The sequence below is a fragment of the Thermobia domestica genome, chromosome 3 (assembly GCF_964235325.1).
Source record: "Thermobia domestica chromosome 3, izTheDome1.hap1.1, whole genome shotgun sequence".
In the NCBI taxonomy this organism is placed as follows: Eukaryota; Metazoa; Arthropoda; class Insecta; order Zygentoma; family Lepismatidae; genus Thermobia; species Thermobia domestica.
In genome coordinates this window covers 320,622,131-320,639,483 of record NC_137456.1, presented here as the reverse complement: position 1 = coordinate 320,639,483, position 17,353 = coordinate 320,622,131, and the positions used below count along the sequence as shown (strand labels likewise).

The 17,353-nt window shown below is 36.5% G+C and overlaps 2 protein-coding genes across 2 annotated transcripts in view; both read left to right on the top strand.

Moving 5' to 3' along the window:
• The window catches only part of LOC145681155 (DNA damage-regulated autophagy modulator protein 2-like), an 80,754-nt gene that overhangs the window by 24,727 nt on the left and 38,674 nt on the right, over positions 1-17,353 (top strand). Inside the window, exon 2 of the mRNA XM_081752602.1 lies at positions 241-313. Within this exon, the coding sequence (XP_081608728.1) occupies positions 241-313 (73 nt within the window). The remainder of the gene's footprint in view (positions 1-240; positions 314-17,353) is intronic.
• LOC145681334 (uncharacterized) lies at positions 6,725-9,083 on the top strand. Its single transcript, XM_081752990.1, has one exon. It carries the CDS (start codon positions 6,921-6,923, stop codon positions 9,081-9,083), a length of 2,163 nt encoding a protein of 720 aa, XP_081609116.1. The 5' UTR covers positions 6,725-6,920.

Sequence of the window (17,353 nt, the reverse complement as noted above, 5' to 3'; positions counted from 1 at the left end):
ATTCATGTTATTATTAAAATTATAATTTAAAATATTAACAATCGATTATTTTTGCAGAGTTTCCAAGTTGTTAGGGTAGGAAAGCATTGGTTATCAACCCTCTTTATTTATCAACATAAGTATACTCCTAGAATATTTAAAATATTTGTAGATTGCAGAAATAAGATTTATTTCATTACTTACATAGTTTCTGAAAAACTGCAAATTAACTAATAAAATTGTTATTTGTTTATATTTCAGAAAAGCAACAAAACCATCTATATTTCTTGTCAATAATAGCATCAATTACATTACCTGTTTCTCTACTGATCATGTAAGTACGTTTGTCTTATACAATATTTTATGTAAGTACAGTGACGTATGATGAACAAATAACTTAATTATAAAAATTGTGGTGAGCTTCAACATGTTCTATCGGGTAAATTAAAATAAAAAAATGATCTGCTCATAAGAAATTTCATCGGTAGTGAAACCTATTTGCTTGTTCTGTAACAAACCCAAAACCCCGCTAAAATTCATTAGCGTTACAGAACAAATATCATTGCGTAATCATTGTGTAACGAAAATTGTTTCACTAAGAAAATTGAAACACATGTTCAATTCGTCCTTTCCCAAACTAACTCTAAAAGTCACAATTGAAACATAAATATTACATCAATTTACAACATAAATTTATTATGGGAAAATTAAAAACAAAAATGAAAATTGAATTTCATATAAAAGCCCTTGTTTTCCATGAGCCACGGAAATTGCAAATTTAATCAATTCTAGTTACCCAAATTTATTGTTATATTTATCAAATTAGGGTGGTAATTAAACAAGTCTGCCTGCAATACACATTCTCATACCAGTTTATAAATTACGTCCGCAATGTTACAGAAACTTGTTAATCCTATGCAGCATTTTGTAACTTCTGATGTCTCCTCTTGCAGTTATGATAAAGTTTCGTAAGTTTGCCACTTTCTAACAGAACGATGTTCGATTACATAAAGGAAAATTTATTATCTCGAAGAGATTTTTTACTTACAAATTCATCAAGTGTTTTTCTCTACAAATTATAGTACTCAAACATACATACGGACGAGTAAAAGCTAAAGTGATGTAAGCTTGTCTGTGTAACGCAATTTTTCTCATAAATAAAAGCGGCTGTATCTTTTATCGCTAGAACTTTCCTACTAATCTGTTTAAATCTGCCACCTTTCGAAATGATGTTCCGTCTTACTTCACATTTTCTCTTAACAGATTGACTTATCTAGATCTACTTTTTTTTGTCTTTTTTCTTTCTTTTTAACAAGGTAACTTACACCCGTCCATGTACAGGGAGGACCATTTTTCTTGAAGCACCCTTCTTACATTTAAATTAATAGAATCAAATTGTTGAAATTTTGCATGATGTATATATCGACAAAGAGACATGATCTGACATACTCTGATACACCATCAGATTAACAGTGTTGCAAATCCAACTTTAAATTTTATTTTGTTTAGTACAGAGTGGTCCATAGTTAGGTAGTGAGTGAGTGTAATAAATTGTAATTCTGGACCATAAGTTTCGGTATGGCAACACTGTAACATGAGAGTGGGGATAACGTTCATTGGACTTGAACCGTTAGTGTATGCCAGACAGGACGGCGGAACGGTTGGTTGTCTCCGGAACAGTGTGTGCGTTATGCGCTTTTCTATTCTGCAACAAACAATTACGCGGAGGAGAGACAGAGCTCGATCTCCCGATTTGACCCAACCTGACTTTTTTTTTTTATGGATCAAAGTGTATGGGTTAAAGGACAAAGTGTATGAACATCACATACGCAATTTGGCCAAACCACGTGAAGCTATCACAGAAGAGTTCCAAAGGATAACAGTACGGGTCTGTCAAGCTGCTTGTGACAACGTTGCCTTTCTTCATGATATGTAATAATTGGATGGTGCATTGGTGAACAATGTCGCTGCGAACAGAGATTAAAATTCTTGTGAGGAAACTTATGAGAGTAATGTGTTTATGTTCAGTTTGATGCTCAAGTAATGTTGCTAATTTCTTTATCACAGTCTTTGAAACATCAGACACATAATTATGGGCCACACTGTACGTCACTACGTCAGATTATTACATATTTCAAATCAATATGGAAAAGAAAACTTATAATACCACGCTATTGAGTATTACAAACGAAGGACTCTACAGTACTACAAACATACATTTTTGGAGGTCTCTACAACAATGACGACGTTAGAGGGGTCAAAGGAGCGAAAGTCTTCCCTGTTAGTTGCGTCTCACCTTTAAGAGGGAGAAGGAGTGCGCCACAGCGGCCGGAATATTGGTGTTCAATTTAACATGGGATCTCAACCATTTTTTAGGCAAATCACGGTTTCATTTCGTTCTTTCGCAAAAATGTCTCAGTAGCGCACTAAATATGATGCATCTCATTTTAAAGGTGCAATTTGAACGTTGTGCGTGATATTTTCTTCTTATAAATACAGATAATTATAATCCAAATTCCAAACATAAATGAAAGACTAAAATGGAACCATTTTGAACCATCTGCAGGCCTTGTCCACTTCCTCACGGGACATGGGCCCTATGGCCAATATTTTCAAAGGTTTGGCTTAAAAGAAGAAGGGAACTGTGGTTGTGGTGAGTTTGGAACTCCGGAACACTATATAATGTGGTGTTCCCTACTAGAAGACCGAATGAACGAGAGGAACAATATAAGAACAGGAAGATTAGAGGATATTATTCGCGAAGAGGAAGACTTTAAAGTGCTGAACAGAATTACGGCTGAATTTTCCGAACGCAGCAAAAAACAATATGAAGAAAGGAATCTAGCAAACAGAAACCAATAAGAAATTAATAGATATATGAATAAATTAGTTTGAATGTGAGAACGTGTGTATGGGGCGTTCCTTTCGGACCGGAGGCCTCCTCCAGGATTGCTGGTATTCCGCATGCCCCGGAAGGAAGCGCGGGAGTAAAAGTGAGCTCGACACATCCCCGGACAGACCGGATTGGAACTCCGGATGCGTCGGGCCGGAGTGAATTTCGTGTTTCGGTGGTGGGTTATCGTGCATTCTAATATACAGCACATTAATATCTCATAGAATTAGGAAATGAGACAAATGAACTCGGGTAAAAGAAAACAGTGACCGTCCGCGATCTTGTTGCGTACGCGCCGCTTTCGGTTCCGGTGCACACGGCGGTGGGACACAACTGACCAGGGCCCGCACTAAGTGCTCCGAGTGGGTCCTGGACCCCAAGCCGTTGTATTGGGGACCGTGGACATGCGTAAAACAACCGAGGAACATATATCGAAAACAAAATCATCCTACATGAGATAGACAAGATTTAACGAATGCACAAAAGGAACGAAACATGTGTAATGCGTGTAGTGGAATTAGTCGTTAAAATGTGTTTCACACACAGGAGTGTGATAGTGTATCAGTGCAATATTATAAATACCAGTGTGGACAGTGCTTAATAGTGATAAGTGAAGTGTGTGTCTAGTGATTTTGTAGGAGAGTGTGGTAAATTAATAAAAAACATACAGGAGAGAATCAAATTATGTACAAGGTGAAAAACCTAATCATACAGGGAAACCTGAACGAAATGAAACAACGAAGAAGAGGGAATACTGCATGGATGAGATAAGTATAGGCAAAAAGCAATGAATGATGATATTTATGATAGGATGAATGTTAAGCTCGACTTGAGACAGAACGTAGAGTAGATAAGTTTGATTAGATAAAGAAGACTTGATAATCATTCGAGAATAGTAGTTAGTAGTAAGGATTTGCTGTTTTTTTTTCTTTAAATTTTATTTTGTTTTGTTTTGATTGTTTTCTCTGTTCAGTGTGTTGTGGTTCGCCCTCGTCCTTGTCCTTGTCCTTGTCCTTGTCCTTGTCCCCGCTCTAAAAAAAAAAAAAGAGGTAAATGAATGATGAAATAAAGAAAGAAGATTGCAATGATGATAGCCCGTTTCGGTTTAAATCTTAAGGTGCCGAAACCGAAGAGACGCGTCTGAGCAATCAAAATAAAATAACTAAATATGATGCATCTCATTTTAAAGGTGCAATTTGAACGTTGTGCGTGATATTTTCTTCTTATAAATACAGATAATTATAATCCAAATTCCCATAAGAAAATGATCAAAATCAGACTGAAAAGTCTTCTGTTTTTTACAGTAAGGAAAAGAGCTAAAAACTCCGGACTTTTTTGAGAATGGAGTACAATCTTTGTATTTGTGCGCTACTGTACTATTTTTTCGCTGTTTCCAAAGACATCCATTTCACAATCGATGAGAAATTATATCCTTCATAATTGAATCTACAGAAATCAGAAAACAGATTTTTTCGTGTTCACGTACTTGGCCGTATAACTGCTAGATGACACTATAGTCATTCCTCATCCCCCTTTCCTTCTCAGCGGGAGCCAGTCCTTTTGAAAATCTACTTTGAACTTCTTAACAGGGGCGGGAGGAAGGAAATCATTGTGAAGAACGGGAACTTCAAACACGAGGAATGGCAAAATTTATGACCTCTTTGGTTGATGGTTTCTGTTTCAGCAGTACAGTGTGTTTGTAGATGGTTTCTGTGAGAAGAAGTAATTTGTGTTTGTAGCGATAAAGTCAACCTTTCGACAAAAATTTGTGAAGGAGAAGCCGAACCAAAGTCTTCGTTTATCTATTCCAAGAAAGAAATGAAAACTTCCTGCAGGCTAAGAATATACATGCAAGCTAAAAATAAGATACATTATTATAATCTTTAGGATAGATTATGTCACACTGGGGTTCCTTTATTGGAAGCCAAGTTTTGTGATGATAATGTTATTGTCTCGGGCGCTAAGTTTTGCAACGATGAAAATTACTAATAATTAAAGGAAAATTTCTGCTCGGGCTGCCAAATAGAATTACTGCGTGATATTACGAATAAGCAGATCTTACGTATTCGGGCGACGAAGAATATGAAACGCATTGTTTTCGGAATTCGATTCCTTATCTCTAATTTGCATATTTAATCTGAACTAGAATGAATAATTTAGGCACTCACGGATGAGCCTAATATGCATCAGAAAAATGAATACCTGACCTTGAAAAGTGAATGGTACTGATGAGCGACAACTCATCTGCCTATTACACAAATGAAATAAAAAAAATGAATGAGAGTTTGGAGAATTGAAGTTGACTCCACGGGGCTCGAACTTCAGTTCTCCAAGGTAAAAATACAGTTTTGCTAAGATGGTTTGGAATAAAAAAAATGATATATATATATATATATATATATATATATATATATATATATATATATATATATATATATATATATATAACGAAAGATGACCTAATATCTAATCGATCCTGTTTTCCCCATAACGGTGTCTCCAAGGCGCTAGGAAAACAGGTGCGTAGTTAATAGTTAAGTGATTTAAACATGCGGAGCAAAAATCTCACAAGCTGCAAAGCTGAAAGAAAGATTTTTCGCTAATGGCTTGTTCAGTTGGCTACACTGACTATCACCTTGTCACCGAAGTGTGTAGAGATAGCAAAAATAGTTTAAAAGCAACAAACAAGGAAAGTTTAATTTAAAGTTTAAAAAATGAGCTAATTTAGATAAAAAAAATTCTGATGGTCAATGTAACCGTGCTTCAACTTTTTCTGTTCAGGGTAATTTGAAATAACTTCTAGGTATGCTAATATCAGTTAAAGAAATAGGCATATCTTTGAAATAATAACCACATAAATGCTTTGGTTCTAACGTCAAATAGACTTTTAATAAGTTTAACGAGAAAGAAGGTTATATTTACAAAAATCAACAAGAAAGTTAATTTGGATTTACAAAAAAATGAATTAATTGACTTTACTGAAAATGAATCAGACTTTTGACTGTTTTGACCAAATAATATGATTTCTGTTAACACATTAACTTGGCTTCCAATAAAGGAACCCCAGTGTGACAAGAAATGGCTTCCCGAACAGGGGCCCGAATGCGTAGTTAATCTTATTTGAAGGACCAACATGCGTAGTTAATTTTATTTCAGGACCGAAAAACGTAGTAAGCGTAAAAAAAAAAGTAGGAAATTTAGTTTGGAGAAGCATACATAGTAAATTTCGAACAGCGAACGAAAACAGTAATCAAGTCTATTCCACAATACTAAACTTAAGAATGGGAAGCGTGATAGGAAATTAGGTAACTTTGTATTCAAAGAATCATTATTTCGAGATTACCCGTAGGGAACGATTAAGCGTTCTACTCCCCCTCGCAACCAATTTTATTTCATGTCAGCACATGCGTAAAAAAAAAAAAAAAACAATAATAATAGTTGTTCTTACCTCATGTTTGTTTGTTGGTTTATGTGATTGGAAGAGAAAAGATACACCATTTTGTTTGTTAAAAAAAAAGAAAAGAAGGAAAGAAGAAAACAAAAAGGTAATGCACCAGGTAAGCGACTAATATAAGTGAACATGCAAATTTTTGGCATATTGAAGCATAAGTTTAGCTAAGTTTGTTTCTAGTGAATAACATTAGTATTAATATAATTATATAGTCATATATAGATATATGTTTAGAATAGCTTAGATTTAATACTTTTATTTACACATGCATTTTATTACTTACATATTATTGTGTTTTAGACATGTTATCTGTTAATTAATACACTATTTGTATATACACATAAATATCCATGTGAATATAGTAAAAAAAAAAAGAAAAAGAAAACAAGAATGAACTAAGTTGTTGTGGAAAACGTGTGGTGCTAAAGTAGCTTGGCATGCTACATTGATGAAATAGTAATATTTTTGCGTATTAAGGTGAACTTAGAGTACGAAATTTAGAGTGATTGACAGCATAGGTCAGATAATTAGAATTAATTTTAGACAAATTTTAATAAGAATCATTCTGACAATCCAGTTATTTAAGTCTACTTGCAGATGCCACAGTTGAGGCCATCTACCTTGAGGCAACGACCCAGAAACATGATGTCTGCAATGGAAGAAGCACAACGTTGTCGCACGTGTGGACGTGACCTATGGGAACAGGATTTGGATCCTACGGATGAGGCTCGAGATTGTCGCGAATGTGGTGACCAGAGGGAGGCAAGTTCAGTTACGGAAAATGATGCCACTCATGGAAATAAACAGCATCACGGGCCGAACAGCACTAATGTTGATTTTCAGGAATCTCTTCTATCAGCGTTACATGAGTTCATGAGACAACAAAAAGAAGAAAACAGGAAAAACGAAGAATTTAGAGAAGAACAGAAGAAGAATAGAGAAGAACAGAAGAAAATGAGAGAAGAACAGGAGAAAATTAGAGAAGAACAGAAGAAAATTAGGGAAGAACAAGATAGAAAACTTGACAAGCTCATGGAAAAACAAGACCATTTGGCAAAAGATCGAGAAGAACAAGATAGAAAACTTGACAAGCTCATGGAAAAACAAGACCATTTGGTAGAAGACCTCTCGAGGAAACTACAGGAGCAAGCTAGGAGGCTGGAGGAACACGAGAAGACAAACACGGAAGCGCTGGAGGACTTCAAGCGCACCATCTCCCAAAGTCTGGAGGAACAGAGAGAGCGGCAGCATAGGCAGTTGCAGGAGACAGAAGAACGTCTCACGGCACAAGCTGGCCAAATGGAAGAGAGGATGGTCAGGCAAATGGAGGAAAGGCAGGGACAGGTCCTAGAAGATATGCAGCGCATGCGGGTGAACTTGGAGACGCAGACCCAAGCACAAAGGATAGAGCTGCAGACAAGGATGGAGAATATTGAACATTCTATGACTGTACGACAAGAGGAGCTAATAGAGAGCCTGACTAATCAGAGCACCAGGATTGAGGAACTCCGGCAAATCCAAGATGCCGAACGGGAGAAAGCAGGAGCTATTCAGCAGACGGTGGACCAACTGACAGCATCCCTAACGGAGAAGATGTCCGAGTTGGTAGAAAGGAGAGTTGGGGAAGCAGTAAGAAACATACCTCAACCCGCTTTCTCAGGAATTGAACCACCTCGAAGGACTCCGACGCCTCCGGTTTCAAATCCAATTTTAGAAGACCTCAGTCAAGGGAATCAGGAGAGTGGAAGATCTGTGGACTCGCACGCTAGCTGCAGAAGTTTTCTTCGAGCTCCTAAAATAGATGAATTGCCATTGTTTGACCCGGATACGGATGTGGGACTGCCATCAACCTTCCTTGAGCGGTTGTTGGATGATTGCAGGCTATACGGAATAGCGCAGGAAGAACTTCTCCACATAATTCCACGTATCCTACGTGGAGCAGCAAAGATGTGGATAGACAATCACATCCAACAATTTAGAACTTTTGAAGACTTCCGTCGTGCTTTTCTGAGGAATTTCCAAAGTGAAGCCATTATTCAGCGAAAGCTCACTCGCCTCAGAAACACACGTTATAGGGCTGATTCACGTAAGTCCCTGCGTGAATTCTTTTGGGAGCAAGTCAAGGCGTTCCGAGAACTAAGTCCTTCTATGTTGGAAGCAGAAGTTCTCTCAAACGTGAAGAACATGCTACCGTTACGCATCCAAAGGCAGCTCATCGGAGTTCAGCTGGAGGATACGGAGCAACTGTCAATGATCCTCTGGGACAGCGAGGAGCTGGACAGGATAGAGAGTTTCCAGAGAGGCCGAAATGCCCAAAGGAATAACAGTGGTACGACAGGCCAACGGAGAGTACAGAATGTGCGTAGGCAGTCAATGGAGGAAACCGTATATAGGGACTCCGGAAATAGGAGACAACGGCACCATCCTTATCGAAGAGAGAACAATCGATTGCGCAACACTCACCAGCCATCACAGCGGACTGATGAAGACGGTTCCGGCAGCGAGAGAAGTACAGGAGCACCTACAAGAGGTCACGCGCAGCGCCGTTTCCGCCGCAATCAAAGAAACAGAAGAGACAGGCCAAGAAATGAAGAAAGACAAGTCCGACAAGTGACCACGCATCGAGGGAACAGCTCGGAGCGAAGAGGTCACACCAGAGGAAACAATCGTGGGTCACGAGAGAGAGGTAGCAGTACACCAGACAGCAGCAATGCTACCAATCCACTGGTCCTGCAGGCAGAGCGGCAGCAGGAAAACTAAAAATTGACTTGCAACGGTCCAGGTTCGAGTCGAGGTTACGTGACAGCTTGCTGGAAAACAGACTAAGATACACAATGGCATGAAAACTAATGGAAGCACAGAAATACAATGATTGTAGGCAAGAAGTAAAGAAAAATTGCAAGAAGATACTGCAAGAAAAGTATAAGTCAAGAATAAAGTAGTAGCGCGAAGAAAGAAAACTTAGCAGGAAAATGATGAAAGAAAGATAAGAGAATTGTGTCTATAGCTCAGTTGAATGTACCTGCATCTCTTATCCAAGCGGCTAACCCTAGAAGTTCAACATAAAGAATAAGAATATCTACTATATGGAAGCATAATGCCCAGAAATGAATTTGTTTACCAGCATTTGTTTTAACTTTATTTCAGATATCGGATGTGAGGCAATCAAAGTTACAGAGGAAGATTGGAAAAAGATGTTCACCAATGTGCGCAACCCAGCATTGAAACCGGCCCAGGAGATATAATTTTTGTTATGCACGAAGAAGTGCCTGTATACGGAGCAATCGGTAGAGATGGATTCCCGATTTGAGCTCTCTGAAGTGGAGTTTGCGTTTAGAGCAGAGACTCAACGCACCCCTTCGCCTTGGTGATGATACCTGCGAAAACGCGCCGAGCCTAAGAATAGTGAGCTACGAGTTGCGAGCAGATGACAAATCCACCAAGATGTTTGAAGGTTCCAACAATTGGATGTTCGCGACATGGAACTTTGCCTTGATAATTTTACTCTCCCTATATTTTAAAGTTATGTTACTGAAGAAGAATCATGGCCGAAGAATAAAAGCAGAAGTGCGAGCAGTGGCCTTGCCCTCGCACATGGAGGAATTGAAGCTCCATGCCATCCTCTTTAAGCAATGCTCTCTTTCCCGATGATACAAGACGCTGAAAATTATATAATATTGTTGTTTTGTTTTTTTGTTACCTAGGGCAGCCAGCACTTTGGAAGAAATATAAGAAGTCGTATCCCGCGCAGAGAAAATAAAGAAGAACTCCAAGAGACAATTAAGAATAAGGTCATATTATTTAAAACATGCCTCATAAGCTTGTGTCCAGCGGCTTGAACTGACCACAAACTCAATATCTGAGACCTCTCATCTAGATTGAGATTATCTCTCTCAGCTTGCACGAAATTTTAACATTAGGGTTCGGATTTTTGGTGAATATATAATTTTCTTCTTCAACATAGATTAGGGTTAGGATTTTCATGTATTTGTACTTTTTGTCAGAATTTAAACTTTTATATTTATCAAATGTTACTTCTCCTTAGATGCAGCCGTGCTTCACTCTGTTGCAGCACTTGCTACATCTTGGGAGGGGGGTATTGTGACAATTACGCTCAGACACTCAATTAATTGTTCATATATTCAAATTAAAAACATTTTTATATAGAAATTCAACTTATTTTAAAAGTCAAGGAAAATTTTATTTTGTTTCATTTAGCAACCAAGCAACCTCTTTCATTTGTCCCAGGTAAAGAAGTTTCTCTGCTTTTCAGAAAGAAAAAAAAACATAAGACGGTAACCGCACTAATAGACCACCCATTTTTCTACCTCGCCAGTAAACGGTAATGGAATTTGCTATTGTTACTCCAGCCATACTGTCGCACTACCTAAGTACCTCCATATCGCAAATATCACGTCACAGGCACACAGGAGCCAAAATTTTTTATCTACAATCTTCGCAAGTGCTTATGAAACTCTTTAACATCACGTACTAGCCCAAAAGAGACGCTAGGAACCAAAGCCAAGCCATCAACCGATTTTTGGGGAAATGGTGTCACGAACTTCAAGCGGCGAATTAGAATCCGAAATTCAAAATTCACAAAGAAAAGAATGAAGCGTCTATTTTTTTTTAAAAAAAAAGAAAGAAAGAAAGCTGGGAGAACGCCTACACGGAAGAGAGGTTACTCTAAATCGAATCTTCATCGTAAGAACATCACCAATACGCGACTCATAAGCATACGTCAACTCATATATACACACATATATATATACTTAAGTGATTAATTTAATAAGAATGACTAGCTAAAGACCCCTTAGCGGCCAGCTACTCAAACCACGCGTTATCCACAGCAACATAGTCATTACAAAATTACTTATGTAAATATTTAAAACATTAGCCACAGATATTATTTTTATCATCTTACGGTGACGCTACGTAATTTGTGATTTTGAACTGAGTCTGTGATTGATCTATATACGTGGACTTCCTGTATTCAGAGAGGAAAAGTAGTGCGATGGATGGCGGATATATATATATAAACTGTGCGAGTGAAATTTAAGTGCAGATGGATGTGATAAGTGACGCATCGTTGCATTTCAACAACATGGAGATGAAGGACGGAGACACGGGTTCGATCCCCGATACTTGGAACAGATGCCTTGCCACACGAAGACCCAGACGCTTCAGACAAACGTGGACCTCTTCTCCGGGAGTTGAATCCAGAAGACAGAGGGGTCTGAGAAGGGACATTAGGAAGCATTGTGACGGTCAGTTAAGTACAGTGCAGTTTTCTTCTGAAGTGTGGAAATATAAGCGGAAGGACTTATTAAGGTAGGACAAAGTATTCTGTTATTTTCGTTATTGAAGAAGGACTATGGCCAATATTTCCGTGATTCGTGATCTCCATACTCACCTTTTCCTAGAAACTTCGGGACATTGTTTATTCATACGGAACTGTCCGTAAACATTTAGAGCATTTTTTTTCTTTTTAAAAGAAGTAAACAAATAGCCTAATGCCTTGGTTGCATTTCCAAAATTAGTTCACGGATATAGGAACTATTAATTTCATTCTTGAATAAGTACCATATTTTTTTTTTTTTTGATTATTTTACTAGTGAAATTTGTATACATTGATTTGATCTTCAATCATGCATTTATTTGTAATAGTCATGTGTCAATATTTAGATCCTTGAAGCCGTCATTATAATTATTTATATGCAATCCAATATTTATTTATATCAAGTATGGATTATTTCTCTTTTAAACATAAATCGCGTTTAAGATGTGTGAATGTAATGTAATTTCTGTGTTGAGTAAACTATGATTTAGCGTCAAAGTCTAGTTGTTCAAATTTTAACATTTGTATAGGTTGTGTTAGGGAAATATGTGTCAGAACGGTAAACAGGCTTAATACCATTTTTATTGTAACTTGTCAATTTTTATTATACTCATTTTTAAAAGAAACAATCAATATAAAGCTTCCAAAGACGTGCTATGTTGAGTAAGTTTCAGACAAATAAGTGTAAATATTCTTATCCCGTGATATCGTTAGAGTCTCATAAATAAGGTAAACAATTTAAGATACTCGAGTAAATCCCTTCGGAGGTACCTATCTGAGCAACGAACGCAGATAGGGTCCATAGCTATGGAGAAACGTTTATTCGTAAAAGAAGGAATCAGTGAGAAAATCAAAAAGTGTCGACAATATAATTATTTTGATCAATTGGCCAAACTATAATAATGGTAGTACTATATATATATTTCTGTGTAGTGTATTTGAATATGAAATAATTGTGTAGTTAGTGTTGTGTAACGATTTTTATTGTGAATTGTATTATTTTCCAACTGATATAGTATGTGTACAAAGTTATGTCTTGTTTATGCAAATCTTTTAAAATTGAGAATTCACTAGAGTTCATTAGAGACAGTGCACTAAATTTTCTCAAAAGCATACTATCGCTTCTAAACTATTTCTCCAGTAAGTCTTGCAAGCAACCTAAACCATTAATTCTTTCATTCCGCAATCCGATTATTAAACTTATTTCCATTTCTATTCTTGCTAAAAAGAGGTAATAACTGTGGGCGAATTATTTAATGGTCGTTTATGTCTAGGGGAAAAACAATAAATCATTTTGCTAATTAATATTCAGTTTAATAGAAATTTTTGTTTGTATAACTACGTCATGGTAATTATAAAGAATCGAATATCGTCAGTTTAGTTGAGTAGAAATAAATTGTTGCTAAATTTTACAGTCAAGATAAAATAATTTGAATATTACGTTGTACAGTGAATAATGTGTTAACAGAAATCATATTATTTGGTCAAAACAGTCAAAAGTCTGATTCATTTTCAGTAAAGTCAATTAATTCATTTTTTTGTAAATCCAAATTAACTTTCTTGTTGATTTTTGTAAATATAACCTTCTTTCTCGTTAAACTTATTAAAAGTCTATTTGACGTTAGAACCAAAGCATTTATGTGGTTTTCATTTCAAAGATATGCCTATTTCTTTAACTGATATTAGCATACCTAGAAGTTATTTCAAATTACCCTGAACAGAAAAAGTTGAAGCACGGTTACATTGACCATCAGAAATTTTTTATCTAAATTAGCTCATTTTTTAAACTTTAAATTAAACTTTCCTTGTTTGTTGCTTTTAAACTATTTTTGCTATCTCTACACACTTCGGTGACAAGGTGATAGTCAGTGTAGCCAACTGAACAAGCCATTAGCGAAAAATCTTTCTTTCAGCTTTGCAGCTTGTGAGATTTTTGCTCCGCATGTTTAAATCACTTAACTATTAACTACGCACCTGTTTTCCTAGCGCCTTGGAGACACCGTTATGGGGAAAACAGGATCGATTAGATATTAGGTCATCTTTCGTTATATATATATATATATATATATATATATATATATATATATATATATATATATATATATATATATATCATTTTTTTTATTCCAAACCATCTTAGCAAAACTGTATTTTTACCTTGGAGAACTGAAGTTCGAGCCCCGTGGAGTCAACTTCAATTCTCCAAACTCTCATTCATTTTTTTTATTTCATTTGTGTAATAGGCAGATGAGTTGTCGCTCATCAGTACCATTCACTTTTCAAGTACAAGGTCAGGTATTCATTTTTCTGATGCATATTAGGCTCATCCGTGAGTGCCTTAATTATTCATTCTAGTTCAGATTAAATATGCAAATTAGAGATAAGGAATCGAATTCCGAAAACAATGCGTTTCATATTCTTCGTCGCCCGAATACGTAAGATCTGCTTATTCGTAATATCACGCAGTAATTCTATTTGACAGCCCGAGCAAAAATTTTCCTTTAATTATTAGTAATTTTCATCGTTGCAAAACTTAGCGCCCGAGACAATAACATTATCATCACAAAACTTGGCTTCCAATAAAGGAACCCCAGTGTGACAATTAATACCCGAAATATTCTTTGTTTACCTGTCAAAAAATCAAGAATAATATGGTATAAAGCTCTTTCATCAGCTTCCATCGTACAACATACTAGACACACACATTTATATACATACATACATACATGTACATATATATATATATATATATATGTAGTGGCGGATCCAGGATATGATCAAGGGAGGAGTTAAACCATAGTTTGCCTCTTTATCCAGAGTAAACAGGATTGAAGCCCATTTTATCCAGTGTATACCTGAGCGTCAAGGGGGGGGGGGCTATAGCCTCTATAGCCACCCTTGGATCCGCGCCTGTATATGTATACTATTTACAGTGCCGGAGTTACGTGTAAGCGAAACGAGCTATAGCTTAGGGCCCCGCTCTCTTGGGGGCCCCAAAATCTAAAGAAAAATTGGATTTCTAAAATATAAGAAAATTTAAAAAAATAAACTAAAATTTATATATACGTAGCAACAGTGCTTCCTGCTGTGTAGGCTACGTTCGTGTAATTAATAGGTCTCCTTCTACCAGTCTGCTTCCTAAATTATCTCTAGTTTCTTCATTGCTGTATGTAAGGTGCGTATGTTCATCTGGACACATAAAGGACCCCATTACCTTCAACAGCTTGGGGCCCCACTAAACCTAAATCCGACTCTGACTATTTATGCATGTTTGCTCCCTCTTTTTTCGAAGCAGTGCTTCTTTGATATTGCTTCCAATTTCGGCAGGTTTTACCAAGGGGGGAAGAGTCCTTACTCATTCCAGGCATTCAAACTAGGGACTGGACTACTTGCTTCCAACATTCTGTCCCCCATGTTTCCCGGTCTGAATCAATTGTCTAAAGCCCATAAAACATTCAAATTCATATGTAGATGTCGCTCATCAGTGTCGACACCTAAATATTTCTCAATCAACGGTAGGGGTGTTTGGTATCCTCAATCTGTCTCCCTCTTATTAGCGGAGCGGTAGTAATATTCGGTAGTAATTCTTTTAAAAAAATGTTTTTTAATGTATGTAGTAACGCATAGGAAACTAAATTTTAATATACCCTAGTAGTATAGAAACGTACCATACGGTACCTTACCAAAATAAACACCCTATGCCAAGGACGCAAACATTAACAATAATAAAAAAAGATAATAATAAACATTTTAAAGATATTCTTTCATTAATCAAGTCGCACTTAAAAGTTTTAAAAAAATGTTTATGCGTGACTAAAAAAAAAAGGGATGCGCTCTCATATAGGCTTACAGTTACTTTATAAATTCTTAAAATGACGCACTCCATTCTTTTTATTTAGTCTTGCATAAACAAAATTATTTTTAACTTTCTAGTGGGAATTTATTAACAAAATAATGTCTTTAAAAGGTGTCTTATCATTTTTTTTTAATTCGTTGGACACCTTTTCCAAATCCTAAAGTGATATGCAACCAGGGATACCAGGGCTGGTTAAAGGCTAGTATTTATTTTAGGATAAGGAAGTTGAAAATAAAAACATATTAAAATTTGCTTTTAAAATAAATAGATATATTGCAAAGTATGAAAGTAAGAATGGAATATCGTATTGTCACCGGACTTACATCGCTTTGCAACAGTTCTTAGTTCTATGACGTCAGGAAATAAGTTCAATTTATACGAACACTTATTTAATGTTTGAAACAAATACCTGTTACATCCTTGTACACTTATGTCCAAAATGATTGTCGCATTTCTATAACTGTCTTCTTGTAAAAATATCATGTAATAATGATTTTGCAGGAGACTTTTAATACTGATACTATGTGTACAATCGGGAAATATATGTGTAAATTTCATAGGAAAATACAGTAATTATAAATACGAATATTAGAATGAGTAAAATAAAATGTTGCTAAATGGACACGAAAGTTTTGTTTTCGTTTTATTGTTCTTATTTACTGCTCTTTTGACATGAAATTTGCCACATACATGTCTTTGCCGATTGTACGCATACTAACATTATAAGAAATACCGGGTGAATTCGTTATCAAATTATATTCCTACAATAACATATTTATAGACATGCGACAATAATTTTGGACATGAGTGACACATCTTTTAATTCTATTGTTAATGAAGTGGTCTATTTCCCCCAATAAAAACCAACATCAAGCAGGGCATGTGCTCCCTCCTGTCCTTCTAAGCCGGCCCCCAAGGCTGAATGTAACATTGCGGCTTTTTCCTGTTATAATAGGAAAAACTCAGGATGGTCAGCAACTGGTATCGAACCCAGGACCATTCGAATGTGAAGGCGAGAGAGAGGGTAAATCTGGTGGTCATATTTTGAAAAGAAAATAAGGAAATGGATTCCACTAAAAAAATGATTCACATTGTCAATACATTTCAAATCTTTGTCTGGGTTTTCTGCCTTTCAATTCCAAGTTTTTTTTTTTTTAAACCACGAAGGCTCTAAATAAATTAGAATATCGACTCTCCCGTTTTTTTTTTTTTTTTTTTTTTTTTTAAATATTGGCATGGTTCTTCATTTTATATCAGATTCTTCCCGCACTATTCTGTTATTTACCATAGATAGAATCCTTTGAGAAAGAGACAGGCGACAAGTGCTTAGTTCTCTATGGTATGTTTGTGACCGTTGTAGATATTTGAGTGGCTCTCTGACAGGGAGCTGACGGCTGATATCATGTTGGTCCCTCTTATTTATTTGTTTCTTCAGTTCTGATTCTCTTTTAGCCAAAAGAAAAGAATTTCACTCTTCTGTCCCATTTACAGCCGTAACCATCCCCCTCCTACGCTGTCCAACTTTGACCACATGCAGGGGAAAACGAAGGAAAAGGACGGGTGCATTTGCTTTGACGGCATTTCAGCAACAACCCCATCTGTTGCCAAAATAAGGAAACACTTTGAACTGCAAGGAGAACTCTATCCTCGATTTGTCAAGGTCACTTGACTCCCGCCGGCTCTTAAGAATGAAACCTTTGTTTTACGTCCCACGATTACGCCATATAGACTAAAGGAGACGGTGAGAATGAGAAAGAATGAAATGGTAGAATGAAGAATGGAAGGAAACAAAAGAATCCCGAGAAAAGCAACACACACGCTAATTGGCCACCACAA

Coding starts and splice junctions, on each gene's coding strand:
- LOC145681334 (XM_081752990.1), top strand. CDS start 6,921: ATGCCACAGTTGAGGCCATCTACCTTGAGGCAACGACCCAGAAACATG.